We start from the raw sequence: 18,134 nt of genomic DNA, 5'->3' as shown, positions 1-18,134 counted from the left end.
TGAACAATCTATTATGATGATTGGCGCCAGCTACTTGAATTCCTGTGGACAGAGAGGGCATCCTTTCTCTTCATAGTAAGAAGCACAGAACTCTCGTACATGTAAACTATCGTATGGAAATAATTCTGAGTTCAGGTAGATTCTGGCATTAGTTAACCTGCAATTCTCAAATTCTGTGGAATCATTTGCTACATTCCCTCTTTTTTTAAAATTGGAAACGGAAATTGTTATGAATAAAGGAAAGTTAATGTTAGAAATACACCTGGATTCAGAACTTTTAAAAGCTTCAAACATTGCTCATCAGATACAGTGATACGTGGAATTTTCCATGTTATTTTATTAATGGTGATCTCGTTATCCTTTATTAGATCCTTTTATGTATGAGGTGTTATCTGTTGCACCCTTACCACGATAAGTTGCTGTTTAACGTTCATAATAATTCTCTGCATATCTTCAAAGTAATCCATGAACAGTTTTAGAGGTACACATGCAGTAAATCTCCTGTACTCTTCAGCAGTTCTGCCTTCTCGTTCGTGTATGAACCATTCCGCATTTTTCTAATTGTTCAAATCCGAGGGAGAAGCAGAGACATGTGTTTTAAGAGTTGACGTTATACCCACGTTACGTTAGATGTAGAGGTACAATGATTTCCTCACCATAGAAGTGAACAAGTTGATTATCCTTATCCACAATACGCAGACCCAAATAGTCCAATGTCTGAACTGTTACTGGGAGGTATATCGCGTTGGTAGGGGTCTCAACGAACTTATACCCAGATATTGTACTTATACCGAGTTCCAACTGATGGAAAGAATACGCAAATTGTGTGAACCCGTCTATTCTTGAGATAGGAATATTTTGCAGCATCACTCTCGACACGGATTGTGCTGACAGGACGTATATCTACTGCCTCATCTGAACTATAAAATTTACTAGTCTCCCTCTTCAAACTATGTCCTTTTGGGAAACGCAGTTTCTGTCCTACTGAACCTTTCTGCTCAAAGTAAATAGTTGCCTTCGATGTATTTATTTAAGATTTAAGTATATTTATGTTTGTATGTAGCACAATTCCTTTCCCAGACTGCTTTAAACATTATTTAAATCGTCAGTATCGTATGCACCACATTCCATTTCCACCAATTTCTTTTCTACCATTATTTTCCAGATGAACTTTACTTTTAGCCTCTGTGATATCCGGCATGCTGTTGTACGTTTCACGTCTAGTCAGTGCAATTCTCCATTCTCTGTTGCTTAAATCAATCGACGAGAAGTAATTCGCATGTAATACCGACAATCGTTCTTTTCAAGTTAGAGTAAGCAACACTGTATCTGAACTTCGACTGACGAGTGGATGCTCAGTTCACCTCCTTATATACGTGTTCCTTCATAAACATTAGTGGGAACATGATGCACAGATGTCCACTCATGTAAGTATTAACGTCTTGATGGTCATGAGAACTGTAGGTCACACGTCTTCTACCAGCGGAGTATCGCTGTAACTCTTCTGTTGGTTGCTAGTCTTCCAATGAGTCAAAATAGTAGACTTTGTTTTTTTTCTTAAGATGCGTCATCCAGTGGGTTCTGAGTCCTCGAGCAACATCTAAATTCACGATTCCATATTCACTGGATTTCTACATGGTCTTCGGTAATGTACCCCGCATAAAGACACCTCGGAATCTTGGAATGCTGAACTTTCCGCTAACAAACTTTAGCAGATCTGTATCTGTAAGTAGTCTATCCGGTTTTATGTTTAATGGGCTTTTTTGTTTATAATGAGACCCAGTTCTTTCTTGTATGGTTTCAGGTATAGTCCTTTTCCAATGGCTACTGCTTCCATCATGTGGTTTTGCCTTCTTGCTTCCTCTAGCTGCTGCTGAGAGTTCTGGGCGTTCCTCACTGTTCTGGTAATAACCGCAATACTATCAGCCTGTGACCACATCGCTGATAGACCAGTGATGGTAGGAATGAGGAAGGGGATAGTTCTACATGATGTCTTGGGTGCCGGCAGAACCAGGGTTGCTTTCACCGGTCTTTAATGCTTCAGAGGGCTTTTAGCCGCATACATCGCTGTCAGGATACAGTTTTTTAAACCCCCTTTCTATGGCTTCTTCTCTTTCATTGTTGTCTTCTTCTTCTTCAATACACGACATCCGGCGTTCGTAACTTGCTTGAAATTCACATCCAAGCCCAACTTAATTTTATCACACATACTGCCTTGACTTTATCAGCCAAAATTCGATCTTCCCGAGAGCTTCTTGTTTTCTTGTATGCGATGTCAAGCAGATTAATTCTCTTATCACTATGAGCCAATCGTCTTTGAAGCTTTGTACCAGTTTCACAATAGTTATAGACCAGGAAAGTGCAATTCACCTGGGAGTTTGTCGAGAATACCAGCACCTCCCATAATGTGTCTCCTATCATGCATGTTATGCTTCTGTGCTGGTTGTGCTCTATGCAACCCATTATACGGTAAATTGTCAGCATCAATCCTGCTGTTTTGTGTTGCAGAAAAACCAAATCATTTAACTAGTGCGGTTCTGAGCTCTTCTGCAGTTCCTTTACGTAAAAGCATTCAGAAATTTCAGTGCCACTCTTATCCTTTAAGATGTAAGTTCTGGCGTTTTCTGGCGTTTGTTCTCGGCACTTTGGAAACTGTGAATATCTCACTCGACCAGTTGGGTACGTATGACTTACCAAATGCTGTCTTGTGTTTTGAGATATGTCGCAAATCACATACATTAAATTTCTGTTTACATGGATCCGGACGATAGTATACCATACACATGAGTCCATTATTACAATCATCGATTGTCCTCATTTTTATTGTGCTACATTGGTTCGATTATACTGTGCAGGTATTCCCAGGAGGATGTTTGTCCATTTGTGTGAACCGTGGAGCTCGCCTTCAGGCGGGTGAATGTCGAGTAGTGATCTATTACGTACCTCTGTATCACGGTCTTGAAATACCTGATGTAAAACTGTCCACCATGATCAGTTTGATGGTTGTCAGGACATCTGTTAGTCCCTGTTTACAACAACGCTCAAAAACACCCGTGCAAAATCCCTCCCTGTTTTTGTTTTAAGAAGTAACGCCCATATATATATATATATATATATATATATATATATATATATATATATATATATATATATATTGTGGGGGTCGATTGCTGACTCATTTATGCTGGATGCCAATACCATCATCGAACATCTAATAAAGGTTTTATAGTGGTTCTGTATTTTGCATTGCGTCAGTTTTCCACTTTCCTATGTACATCGGTCATTTGCAGTGTTTCACCACACATCTCCAGGTCTGTGGGTGAATAATCTACAAAGTTTGCGGGACTTGGAAAATGAGACTCTTTAGACCAGCTGTTCTTTGAAATTCCCATCACCTGCCTGTATTGGTTTTTCTTTTAAACTTAGAGGCTGTGTGCCCAACATGTATGGTTTTTCACCAAATATTTTGTGTATTCTATGATCGCTGTGGTGATTAATCAAGTCAGCAACTTCGTCATTATTGTATAATCTTGCTGTGAGTTCATTGAAAGATCCAGTAACTGATTTAAAGGTTTCTCTTAGTGTTTGCTCCAGATTAAAATGTCCTAACTTTAACAGACGTAGCTTTTCTTAAACAGCCTTCTGTGTCACAGTGACCTTATGCTTATTCGACATCTTGTTATATACTAAGCGAACTCCTTCACAGGATGTACCTTATGTATATCACGCCTACTCTATCAAACTTTACATGAAAGTCCTCTACTTCCTGTTCAGTTCCGTCAACCTTTACCGTTAAGTCTTTTATGTTCTTTTCAAGCAGGATAACCGCAGCATCTAGTCGGCTGATTAGTCTCAGAAGCTGCAGGGAATACATCTCTAGGCCTGTAACTTTACATTCGAGAGGCTGAAATTTTTCATCTATGTATACACTATTTTTCTATGTATGCACACCTATCATCTTAGCTGGAGTGCCTTACATGTGTACAAACTTGTTCATGGTGTGTAGTTTACTAATGTACCCAACTGTTTAATGGCTATATATATATATATATATATATATATATATATATATATATATATATATATGAAACACCCTATATATATATATATATATATATATATATATATATATATATATATATATATATATATACAGGGTGTTTCAAAAATGACCGGTGTATTTGAAACAGCAATACAAACTAAACGAGCAGCGATAGAAATACACCGTTTGTTGCAATATGCTTGGGACAACAGTACATTTTCAGGCAGACAAACTTTCGAAATTACAGTAGTTACAATTGTCAACAACAGATGGCGCTGCAGTCTGGGAATCTCTATAGTACGATATTTTCCACATATCCACCATGCGTAGCAATAATATGGCGTAGTCTCTGAATGAAATTACCCGAAACCTTTGACAACGTGTCTGGGGTAATGGCTTCACATGCAGAAGAGATGTACTGCTTCAGCTGTTCAATTGTTTCTGGATTCTGGAGGTACACCTGGTCTTTCAAGTGTCCCCACAGAAAAAAGTCACAGGGGTTCATGTCTGGCGAATAGGGAGGCCAATCCACGCCGCCTCCTGTATGTTTCGGATAGCCCAAAGCAATCACACGATCATCGAAATATTCATTCAGGAAATTAAAGACGTCGGCCGTGCGATGTGGCCGGGCACCATGTTGCATAAACCACGAGGTGTTCGCAGTGTCGTCTAAGGCAGTTTGTACCGCCACAAATTCACGAAGAATGTCCAGATAGCGTAATGCAGTAATCGTTTTGGATCTGAAAAATGGGCCAATGATTCCTTTGGAAGAAATGGCGGCCCAGACCAGTACTTTTTGAGGATGCAGGGACGATGGGACTGCAACATGGGGCTTTTCAGTTCCCCATATGCGCCAGTTCTGTTTATTGATGAAGCCGTCCAGGTAAAAATAAGCTTCGTCAGTAAACCAAATCCTGCCCACATGCATATCACCGTCATCAATCCTGTGCACTATATCGTTAGTGAATGTCTCTCATGCAGCAATGGTAGCGGAGCTGAGGGGTTGCCGCGTTTGAATTTTGTATGGATAGAGGTGTAAACTCTGGCGCATGAGACGATACGTGGACGTTGGCGTCATTTGGACCGCAGCTGCAACACGGCGAACGGAAACCCAAGGCCGCTGTTGGATCACCTGCTGCACTAGCTGCGCGTTGTCCTCTGTGGTTGCCGTACGCGGTCGCCTTACCTTTCCAGCACGTTCATCCGTCACGTTCCCAGTCCGTTGAAATTTTTCAAACAGATCCTTTATTGTATCGCTTTTCAGTCCTTTGGTTACATTAAACCTCCGTTGAAAACTTCGTCTTGTTGCAACAACACTGTGTTCTAGGCGGTGGAATTCCAACACCAGAAAAATCCTCTGGTCTAAGGAATAAACCATGTTGTCCACAGCACACTTGCACGTTGTGAACAGCACACGCTTACAGCAGAAAGACGACGTACAGAATGGCGCACCCACAGACTGCGTTGTCGTCTATATCTGTCACATCACTTGCAGCGCCACCTGTTGTTGAAAATTGTAACTACTATAATTTCGAAAGTTTGTCCGCCTGAAAATGTACTGTTGTCCCAAGCATATTGCAACAAACGGTGTATTTCTATCGCTGCTCGTTTAGTTTTCATTGCCATTTCAAATATACCGGTCATTTTTGAAACACCCTGTGTGTGTGTATATATATATATATATATATATATATATATATATATATATATATATATATAATCTCCTGGAAGTTCTGTCTGTACCTATCATCATTAAGTTCATTAAGTTTTCTTGGTTTATTAATAACAAGCAATCTGTACTACATGTGGTTTCAGCAATGTTTACCAATTCATAGAATGAATATCACTTCCTACATTTGCTTGGTAAATGTGTTTTAAATTCAAATATTCTCATCTGAAGTCTATAACGAGCTTTGCGTTATCCCTTTCCAACTGTTTTGGGATTCTGGAATATGTTTGACTGAAATAAAATACATCATCAACCACATGACGACCAAAACAGAAATATCATAGGATTTGTTCCTGGTTTTCCATAGCAACATCATTGAATATGAATGCAGTGTTTGTTTTTACTTCTTCTGGTGGACGAATTTCACTGTTTTGACTGAATTTCGTTTATGTTACACCATCAACAAATTGTAGTACGTTTTGCAGCATCTGGTACTTGGGCTGAAATGGAGTTTTTGAGAACTTGCATACATGCTCAAATAGGTCTCCATTTGGGTGTGTTAGCAGTGACAGGAGAACATTTGTCTTGCCACAATTGGTTGGATGTACACTTACTGCTCATATAGTATCTTCTTCAGCATCATCACAGGACCAGTCACTTACAACTAAGTTCTGATGCTTCACCAACCGTCCCATGGTACTGACTACATCTGGTATTGATATGCAATGGGTTTTTATGGAACACTTATTTACATTTGAAAGTGTTGTCTACCATTCAGTTTAACAATGATGACGTGATTCAGACAGACTACTGCAGCTGCAGTGTTCTAGGCATTGCAGTGGAAATATTGAGAACAGTAACATTATTATGAGGAACATAGAAAAGAAACAAAATGGTGTTTGCTGTAGTATTCATATTGTTTTTATTCAGTAGTCATGTAGAGGATGCATAACATCAACAAAATCAATTTGTTCCTTCTTCACACATATACAGAGTTTGGCGAATAAAACTTTCTTGTATTTCCCTCAAAGTGATGAGTACTCCTTTAGCTTCCTCTTTTAGCACCGTGTAGATGTAGTGTTCTAAATCCTCTACAGTCATACTAGATGTATGGAGGTAGTTCACAGTGTCTTTATATATAGTTTGAACGTGAGCATCTGTTCAGTCTTTCCAGCACAATGGATACCATCATCTGCAGACCAAACAAGTTTACAGTGGTGGAGAGCTTTAAATAAATGGACTGATTACCCAATATTAGCATCATGCAGTGAAGTTATAGATAGCATTAAGCCTGCATAGCACGTGTCTGGGGGAGAACGAGATGGATTTTACTCTGTGCTCATATGCTGATTGAAGTAGGGTCTGCAGTTTTCATCCCATTCCAACTCCATAAACCAGACTTTAACACTTCTCAGTGCATTTTCGATCCTTAACACAAAATGTCAGTCACTGTCCACTGATGCTTCTATACCTATATTTAAACTATTGAACCATTAACTTGAACTGAACAGCATTAGAGCACTGGGAGGAAGCATCAGCTTCTCACCCACATATATACATCCTGTACTTGCAGTAACACTGAAATTGTTGGAGATGGCATGTATGTCAGTGACCAGTGCTGACCTACACCATGTGGTATTGGACCCCTGTATACTTCCTCAGAGATTCAGGGACGGGGTGGGTGTATAAATCGATGAATGGGATGAATAGCAACAAGTCTTTGTTCTGCTCCAACGTGGTGGCCAAGTGAACTACAGCATCCAACGGAGCTGCAGATCCTGACAGGTGGGAGGTCACTGCAGGTTCAGACATGCAAAGGTTATTACTGGTCCAGACATGCTGGAAGTCACTGCTGGTACAGACACACAGGAGCCTCCTGAACAAAGGAGAAGAAACAATAAGCATCCACAGACAAAGACATGGAGTTGAACAAATAAAGTGAACTTGACAAAGAACTGCTGTGTATGTCAATAGGAGCAAAGACATGTAATGAGTACTTGCTCATCCATTTCTTCATATTCTACTGCTGGGAGGTGGTAGACAAGTCAGCTGCTGCTGCTGTTGACGCTTCATGACTACTGCTCCACTGACTGAGACCAGTGGATTACCGTATTTGTCTTGTCCATGTCTTCATGATTGCATGACTGGTTGTATCATTCCTGCACCCCTGTTGGCCCCCACCAGTTTTCAGGTGAGGGAGGGGGCAATCCTGCGTTCCTGTTGATTCCTAAGGGAAGTGATGGGGGAGCAAATGCCGCTTCAAGCACCCTATTTGACAGTTTTATGAACTACCTCAGTCATTCTGGGATTGTTGGTGTAGAACACACATTCATCTCTTAGACATATTGATGGGACATTTCAGAAAAGGTTGACGGCTCCAACACATCAGTATGACTTGCAAAAAGCATCTTCAACCCATTGCCATGCATCACCATTATTTGCTGAAAAGTATTTTTCTTACGATCATCCATTATCTTTTCTTTTCATTCCTCAGATGCATACTCCCTGCTCATCATCTGCATCTTACCAACTCAACACATTCTGAACAAGATGACTACACGAGAGTGGATGAGCATCTCAGCTCTTGCACTTTGCATGACTGACTGGACTTTTCAATGAAAGATCGACTGTTCCAGCACAAGCATCTATCAGCATGAGTTGCAAAATGTAACTTCAACCTGTATCGCTGCATCATCATTCTTGATGCAACATATTCTTCTTTTTATACTCTTCCAATACCTGCACTTTCCATGTGTCATGCAGGGAGCTATGGACGCAGCTCTCAGATGCATGGTTACAGCTAATATAGCTGTTAAGCTCCTTCATGTTTGACACCACCATCTCATCCACTGAACACATCACATATATGATAAAGTAAAGATTCACATCCATTCTTCCCACCAGCTCATGAGGAGAAGTGAAGGAGTGGAGAGAGGAAGTGGGGAAGGGGAGAGAGGGAGTCTTACAGCACCCTCTGGTGGTGGTATTGTGGACTAGGGATCCAAAATTTGAAGTTCCTGCCATTTTGAATTTCTTTCCCTTTTTTCAAATTCTTGGCATTTTTTGAATTTCCCACCATTTTTTATTCTAATAAATTTGCAAATTAATTCGATTGTGACATTCCCACATCCACACCCCAGGGAGAGGCGGTGGGGGGACCACCAAAGAAGAGTCGCCATCATGACTAAATTTGGCAACAATGCAGAGTGCACCAGGATGAACTTTACTCCCTTACTTAAATACACCCTCAAACCAATGTAATACTATTCAGCCCTTATACCACAGATGTCCACCCTGCTGGAAGTATAGTGCATACTTGTACATAAAGAGAATTTCACTGTTTTTCCTATGTAGCTGCTATAGTTTTGTAGAAAACTCTCTCAAAAAAAAGACTATTATCAATACGCAGGACATTAACATTTTAAGTCTTTATGCAGTCACATTACCCATTCGTTTACTGGTTTGATGGACTCCAACATCAATGGTGAATTCCACTTATTTTTAAATTTTGTGTCGTTATCAAGAAATTTAACGTTGAAAAAGGCTTTCTAGCATTTTGTATCTAACCTAAAGCAATCACAGTCAATATACTCCCAATTCTATGGTCTCAGTTTGTAGCTTAGCAAAAGAAGTGTGAAAGTCTCATACTAATAGAATTGCAATTAATACTGGATGTGACAGAGTAGCCCTTTAGATCGGTGAAAGTCCTGCCTTGCTGCATACTTGATGGACAGTGATAAGTGTCATAGGTTCGCAATCGGAGAAGATTGCAGAAGCAGATTGGTGGCATTTATCCATCAAGACATACATATGTCATGGAAACACCAGGGTGCCCAGCGAAGAGTGATGTCAGAAGGCAAAATCTAACACCATGTAGGTGAATGTGGCTGATGGAGATGTCTTCTATATCTGGAGGGATGTAGCCACATTATAGATGCTAGAGCAATTGTCAAACACGTCAAAATAATGACGTTGTGAGCAGGTAAACCTTACATGAGGCTGAAAGAAATCTTAGGGTGTAGTCTGAAACACCCAAATGCTATTATCCTTTTGTGTGCAGCATATGGAATGAGTTTGAGGCATTCTGAAATCATGCTATTTGAAACACTTTAAGTCTTTAGTTGAGGATTATTTAACTAATAGAATACAGAGGAGTTATAACAGTGGACTACAGTTACCCTCTTTTCTGGAATGTAATTTCCAAATGTAAGTTAGGCAGAGACCCGATCCTACAGCTTTCAGTGGATCTGCTGTCATTAAAAATCTGTGATATCAAGCCTAACAGATTTGAACGTTGGGAAAAATAGGATCCAATTATCACAAATCCCTCAGAGACATGTAGAGGTACTTCACAATATCTAGTGTTAATATAACATAAATAGCTCATGGGGTATCTTCATACGTTAAATGTAATATAGGAAGTATAACTAAAAACCAGAAATAAACATAGTACATAGATGCACTCCCTGATGCATTGGGCCAGCATGTGGAACTGTTTCCAGACAAACTCCATGATACACTGAAGCAGAACACAAAAATTGCTTCCAGACTTTAGAGTTTCCACTAACTCCATTGTCAACACAACTAGCATTCCACAATGCACCAATGAATGTGGTGTCTCTGCAATTTTAAACTTGTCGTTGTAATATTGTCACCAGATCAAAAGTACAATGTACTCTTATTTTTTGAAAATACACAATTTGATGACATGAAGGAAGTGCTGTCATATCACTTGTATGAGTTATTTTGTTATAATTTTTGTTGTAACATGGGGCAATTTATTACAATTTTTAATGTAATGTGGTGTAATTCTTTACAATGTTTGCAGTATCATGGCATATTTTGTTACAATTTCACTGTAATATGGGGCCATTTGTTACAATTGTAGTGTCACCTTTGGACAATTTGTTGCAATTTTACTGCAACATGGGGCAAATTGTTACAGTTTTTGTGTAACATGGGGCAATTTGTTACAATTTGTACTGTAACATGGGACATTTTATTTCAAATTTTGCTGTAATATATTCGTAGAGGGAACTCAAGTGTTATGTAGTCATCACTGTGCTATTTATTACGTTATCAGTAGCAGCAGAAGATGACAAACTTTTTTACTGTGAGATAAAGGTAATACCTGAGCATGGAGACATTGCAAATGTTTCGTTGGCTGTGGAAAGTGGTTGAATGTGGATAGTTGAAAGCTTGTCAACTTTCGTTTTCTACTTGTAAAAATGTGTTTTACTAATTTCAGCATACTATTCGATGCTTTTGATAGTATTACAGCATAAATCAGTTAATCGAGAAGGGCACTTTAATTTGTAAGTGTTATCAGCAGTAATCCCATGAGAGCCTTGTTATGTAATAGACCGAATCTTCAAGTATTTTGATAAATAATACCCGAAACTGTCGTGGTATATGTATGTTCATGAAACGAGAGCTCTAAGACAGGGATTTTACAGCACAGTTTCATGCTGTTTTTTCCAAATATGATTATTAACTGGTCTGTAAGACATTCGACTGTGGGGAGGATAAGATTTCCAATGAGGAAGCATACAGAGATTTCAAATTTTAAGCAAAATAAGTGTAGACTACAGGAAAAGAATGGTAATAAAAGCATGTAGAAGAACCTGTAGAGAATCATCAGAACGTAAGTTCAAGGGAGAGATGCTTTGACTGAGAAGATGTAAGACAAGCTTGCGGTCCTACTATCCTACAGTTGACCCTGTATATCGAAGAAGAACTGAGATGCAATACTGCAGACGGTTGTTCCATCACAACAACCATTTTATCATCGGCCAATTCCAATTTATGTGGTGTGATTGCAAATATTTTAGATGCTTTCTTGCCGATTTTCACCTAGTATTCCTCCTGCTATCACTGTTAGTCCATGCAGGAAAAATGCTGTTTCTCTCTTCACTGTCTCTCATAGAGATGAACTTGAAGAATTTACTGTGTAAACAGTTGTTAAATGCACCACGTTCCAAAGCGTTTATCCTGCCAAGAAGTTGAGGGCTGTTAAGCATTTTACGGCGCAACGCTCATACAAGATTTTGTGGCATGTAGACAGAGGCTGCTGTGGCCAGCAAGTTCTCCAAATCTCTCAGCCACTGGAAACTTCTGGTCAAAGGTTACCAAGAAACTGGTAAACTACCACTCATAAGTCACTATGATTGATGAACTGCTGGGGAGAGCTGAAGGAGCGATCGGATGATGCACCTGTACCTAAGTTTAGTTCGACCCAGTGCCCAGCCATGTTGTAGCCATGTTATAGCCAGTGGGGCAGTTCTTGGTACTAAATTCCGCACCCTGCGTATCCCAAATCACCTATAAATTGAATCACTTACCTTCCTACTATACTGTATAAATTGTAATAAGTGAAATTTCGTTTTCATCGTCTTTCCTGGCGTGTTGGTTTCAATGGCTAGTAGTATATATAATTTGAATTATCGCCAAGATGAATATTACAGTTTAACTATCAATATTTACAGTATATTCCATTGTAGAATATGTATTTACTATGATAAATTCCCCCTCAAGCAAGTTTTCTAATTCTGTGGTCGACAGGACTGTCTAATATCGATTTTGGCAGTCGTATCTGTTGGCTACAAAGAGAGGCACTGGGCGTAACATATTCGCCCTGAAATAAGGGTTTTAGTGATGTGTTCCTTGTTAATAGTTGTTGCAAAAGTTTTTGTTGTAAAGAGTGACAGACATTTTCCACCCGATGCTAGTGAACAATTTTCGTGAGTTTATGTGGAGTTCTCCTGACGAAAAAAACTGTGTGTTTTATGGGAAATACTGAACCTGCCCATACCACCTGCCGACTTTTACCCTTGACGTCATCTAAACGGTGCATTCAACGCACTTAACGAAATCCAATATGAGTAAAATACGCCAGTACCAAGTACGAGTATTATAGTTCTCTAATGTCTCATGTTTCACGTCTTATATCTTCGCCAGTTCTTCTGCCACCTTTCATTACAATCTTGTTCAGTGGCTAAGCCGCTGGTCAATATATTGTTACAACTAACAATAAGATTTCACATTCAACTCCAACTTACATCAAAACTAATTACCTTCTAGGGGCTGTTTGAGAATATGAGGGGTTTGTAGCACTGCTGAACTGTGAGATACCTCTTTACCAATATGTTCCTATATGTTTTAAAAGTGGTAACTTTCTTTTAAAAATGATAACTTTACGATTATGTTGACTGAAGTCTGAACAGTAGAATGGATACAGAACTCGAATTGTCGTGTTGTAAGTGCAAGTGGTGTGTTTACTCTGTCTTATTGTTAGCAAAACTTTACGAATCGATTGGGCAATTCAACTCCCAATACCAATAAAGAAATGCAGTCAATGCAAAATATATTCAGCCCCTTAAGCACTGAATCTTAAGTTCTTGCGCTCATGACAAATAAATTAAATTGTCTTACCTCTAATGCAGCAATGGTGGGATGCGATATATTCTGGTCTCTCATAAAGAAGAGTAAGTGCTACCTACAGGCTCAGCAGTGTGCAATGCTGGCCACAATACTTGAAATGCACATGAAATTCTTTTGGCTGATAAACGAGAACATTTGAGAAAATCCAACATCTCTTGGAGGCGGTACTGATTTGGTGAATTACTAACACTGAGTTTTCTTAGCAAAATTATATTGCAAGTTAAGTTTATATTTTCAAAAACATCTGACAATTGAAGTTACATTACTCACAATTAATTCACAAACAATGAAACTGAAACAGCAAGTATTATCTAACTTCATTAATCCAATATAAGTGCTGATCATCAAATTACACATAGCTCTGTTAACAAATCTTAAAAGCATTACAAAAATGAAATATCTAACTAGTCTTTTTCTCAAAACAGTTTATGTACATTTTGCGATTACTCAACAATTACAAATTATCAGCCATCTCATTTATACTAACGCACTAGCTAAAACAGAAATCATAATTGTTTAAATCTTTACCTTATTTACATGAAGACTTCTGCTTCCATGTTCAACAATACTGACATACCTAAATTGATCTAACTCTTGGTGGCTTCACACAGCACACCCCAAAGACTCCCTAGTCCATCGTCTTTCCCTCGCGGACAGCTACCTACGACTGAGCGCCAAGGGCTCTCTTACTCCAACAAAGCAGTACAGTATCTTTGGCTCTGTGATCGCGCACAGTCAGTGATCCACATCACCGAGCCTATCAAAGACATTCATCGTTTAAAGTATCCTAGTTTCATTTTAATTTATTAATATTCTTATCTTATTCTAGTGCCACATACAATTTTGCCCCAGTATACTCCTTACAAAGTATAATTTGAAATCCGTATGATATGTGAAAGTAACTTTTCATGAAATTTTATTTCACTAATTTAAGCACTAAATAATGCTGCACGCCTTGAACCATCATCTGAGCAATATAATCAACATGACTCCATTTACATAGAAAAGAAAAATCATAATAAAAACTACTGAACCACAGTCTGTTTACGCCTTGGTACAGTAAAAGCGACCATGTGTCCATGGTACTCTTACTCTTGTTTTCACTAAATGAAAAGAGTAACTAACTTGTGTCAGATTTTGTAACCATTGATTGAATTACCAGCAAACAGAAGTATCAGCTGTCCGTCATTGCAGGCGCTGACTGTCATGACATTGATTATAATCTACTGCAGTTCACGTCAAAAAGTAAAACACATAGTATTATACAGTTAGCTGTATAGACCTATGGAGAGAACAAAGTATCCGTTCCATGGTACACAGTAAAACGTCACGATTCATCTGTTGGGAAAGCATAATGTAAACTGTGCTAAGTAGTGGAAGGTGGAAACCTAACACTAGGACATATGGCGGGAAAGATTGCAACACTTGCGTATCTTAATGGGTTAAACATTAAAGAATGCATGAAAACGAAACTTAAATGTATTGCAACATGATAGGTAGACATACTGTAATGACAAACTGCGCCTGAACACAAAATTAGTAAAGCAAATATAAAAGACAATCGCAAAATCAGTACTAAATGAGCTAGATTACCATTAAAGCTTACTCAAAAATAGGTATAAGGATTTGGGATTATTCTGGATATCCGACTGTTTCGTTGAGCCGCTCAAATAATTTGGCGCGATAGTACACTAACAAGCTAATAATCCAGAACGAAATTTTCACTTTGCAGCAGAGTGTGCGCTGATGTGAAACTTCCTGGCGGATTAAAACTGTGTGCCGGACGGAGACACGAATTCGGAACCCTTACCTTTAGCGAGAAAGTGCTGTGCCGACTGTGCTACCCAAGCATCACTCACGACCTCTTCTCACAGCTTTTCAGCACTTACCTGCGAAAGGCAGAGGTCCCGAATTCGAGTCCCCGTCCGGCACACAGTTTTAATCCGCCAGGGAGTTTCATATCAGGGCACACTCCACTGCAAAGTGAAAATTTCATTCTCGAAACGTCCCCCAGGTTGTGGCTAAGCCACATCTCCGCAATATCCTTACTTCCAGGAATGCTAGTCTTGCCAGTTTCGCAGGAGGGCTGGGAGCTTCTGTGAAGTTTGTAGGGTACGAGACGAGGTACTAGTGGAAGTAAAGCTGTGAGGAGGAGTCGTGAATCGTATTTGGGTAGCTCAGTGGATAGAGCACTTGCCCACCAAAGGCATAGGTCCGAGTTCGAGTATTGGTGCGACACACAGTGTTAATGTGCTAGGAGGTTTCAAACTAATAATCTTTCCCTTCAATCTATATCGTGGTGCAAGTTAATAACAAAGCACAGTTGATCACAATGAAATGGAAAATTTGAATAACATTTTAATGCCAGTTTGTAATACGTAAAAGTGTGGTTTAATGAAATATAAATATATGGTATGTCTCATTCAAACATTCGAAAATACATTCGATTTTATGTCAATGATCCATAGTATCCATTGCTAATGGTTAATTCCCCCCCCCCTTCCCCCCTTCCAACAAAAGGAGTTATACGTTGCGGGACTCCTGAAACCTTGCGACCTGTAGCATGTGCTGCATTGAAGAATTGCTGCAGCTTACAGAGTAATCTAGATCCTCAGCTACGCTGCAGTTACTTCGTATTCACATTCGTTGGCTTTGTCAAATCACAGCCAAACGGTAACCTACCAACCAAACTAACTTGGACCTCTAAATATGCTAGAGATCAGTCTGTCTTCACTTCCTACACACACACACACACATACACACATACACACACACACACACACACACACACACACACACACACACACACACACACACACACACACAAAGAAACTGCGGTTCTGTTCTATCCAATACCGAGAGGTTCAACCAACGTCTTTGCATGAGAACAATGTGTTTATTGAATTGGTTCCAGACATGTTGTTCGGTAGGTGTATTAATTTGAAGGGATGCAAATTCTACTAGAAGGTTTAAATATACAATGTTTTTTTTGTTTTTTTGTTTTGTTTTGGACAGTCGATCTTTTATGTATAAAGTAGCCACGTGTACTGTGGGTTGACAGGCGAGCGACGTGCAGCTGTCAGCGTACAGCTGTGGCTGGCCGGACTTGGACAGCAGCTTCAAGAAGAGCGTGAGCTTCATCATCCAGCGCGCCCAGAAGCCTCTGCACTTCTCCATCGGCAAGATGTACGTCCTGTCGCTGCGGACATTTGTGGAGGTCAGTCTGCTAAACTCTCAGCGGTGCACATTGCTGGGTGCTTGAAATCTATCTACGATTCATTATGGTATAAAAGGCGATTCTCAAATCCAAAGCTCCCATGGTCCTAACGGAACAACCTCCAACAAAAGTGAGTGGGATGACACAGTGGATGAGTATTGAAATACTGTTCGTCGTATGAGCAGTTAGCACAGCATAATAGACTGACTCTGTATGCCTTGCAAAGAATGCAGTCTATCGGTAAAGATCAATGCGCCATCTGATAAAAAGCATCTGGACATCTATTAGTGGACTTTGTATGGAGTGTGTCCACACTTCGCTTTATAATGGGTTTGAACCCTGTTGGGAGACACTTTCAGTGAGGGGTCTGAATGTCTGTGGAGGAATGGCAGCCCATTCTTCCTCAAGAGGCTAAACCAGAGAAGGTAATGATGCTGGACGCTAGGGTCTCGAGAGGAATTGACGTTCTAACTGATGTCATATGCGCTCCATTAAGTTTACGTCGCGATTCTGGCCAGGCCAGTCAACTAGGAATATTATTGTCCACAAACCATTGTCTTACAAATGCTGCTTTATAATAGTGTGCACTGTCATGCTGATACAAAGTCAATCACCTCCATACCATAACACCACCTCCTCCATACTTCACTGATGGCACTATACATAATGGCAGATGCCAGTCTCCAGGCATTCATCAAACCCAAACTTTTACATGAGGCTGGCACAGGGCATAGCGTGATTCACCACTCCAAATCACTCTTTTCCAGTCATGCATTGTTCAGAGTTGTCGCTCTTCACACCACCTCAAGGGTCGCTTAGCACTGACTGCAGAAATGTGTGGCTTTTGAGGAGCTGCTCGACCAGTGTACCCCACTCTTTTTAAGTCCCTCCACACAGTCATTGTGTTAGCTGGATTTCTGGTACCACTTTGGAACTCATGTTTGATTCCTTCAGCTGATTTCGAGTGATTTTTTAACAACCAGCTTCCGGAATGCTCAATAGGCATTATCTATCAGTAAATGAGGTCCGACTGGTGCTTATTTAGCTGTGGTTCTTCCTCTGCATTTGCAATTGACAGTATTAGTAGGGCAATAGGGGTGAGAGCACGCCTTTGATATCAAATTAATATGAAAATTAATTCAATTGTGACAACTGACTGATTTATGACCTTAACCTATTGTTTTGATAAGTGATTTTTTGTGTAACCCCTTCCCATCCCCTCCACTTAACATATTCTTCTGCTACCTGGTTTATGACCCACTGAGGGTTGATTTATGACCCTTGCGGACAGTCCATCCTTCTGAGAAGTCCCTACCACTCCCCTTCCCTCTCCTCTCACCCCACCCCTCAGGGAAACCCCCAACCACTCTTCCCTCCCACCCCCACCAAAACACGCACTCTTCATATAAAATGAATGAATTAATTAAATTGATCAATTAATTAACCCCTCCACCTCTGGGAAAGCTCTCAGCCCTCTCCTCATATCGCCCACTCCCCCTCCCCTCCCCCATTTGAAAACTGGTGGGAAAAGGACTCAATCTGTGCTGGAGAGAAAGAATCTCATGATACAAAATTGAAGTTAATGCTAATTACATAGCAGAGGATGTACTGTTTATTTATAAAGCTAAATTTTTAGGGTTTGTATCTCTTCATTTGGCGGGAAAAACTCACATTTAGCAACTATATGTCTTTACGCTGCTGCACATTGGAGGTGTTGTCTTGTTGTAAAATTCTTGTGTCTGTGCTCACCTTGTCATGCAGGGATC

The 18,134-nt window shown here is 39.9% G+C and overlaps 1 protein-coding gene across 1 annotated transcript in view; it reads left to right on the top strand.

Moving 5' to 3' along the window:
- LOC124775731 (odorant receptor Or2-like) overlaps window positions 1-16,413 on the top strand; it is a 102,887-nt gene extending 86,474 nt beyond the window's left edge. Inside the window, exon 6 of the mRNA XM_047250559.1 lies at window positions 16,213-16,413. Within this exon, the coding sequence (XP_047106515.1) occupies window positions 16,213-16,413 (201 nt within the window). The remainder of the gene's footprint in view (window positions 1-16,212) is intronic.
- The last annotated feature ends 1,721 nt before the right edge of the window (window positions 16,414-18,134 follow it).

This window comes from Schistocerca piceifrons, chromosome 2 (assembly GCF_021461385.2).
Source record: "Schistocerca piceifrons isolate TAMUIC-IGC-003096 chromosome 2, iqSchPice1.1, whole genome shotgun sequence".
Lineage (NCBI taxonomy): Eukaryota > Metazoa > Arthropoda > Insecta > Orthoptera > Acrididae > Schistocerca > Schistocerca piceifrons.
The sequence above is the reverse complement of the archived record's forward strand: the minus strand, read 5'-3'. Positions and strand labels throughout refer to the sequence as shown.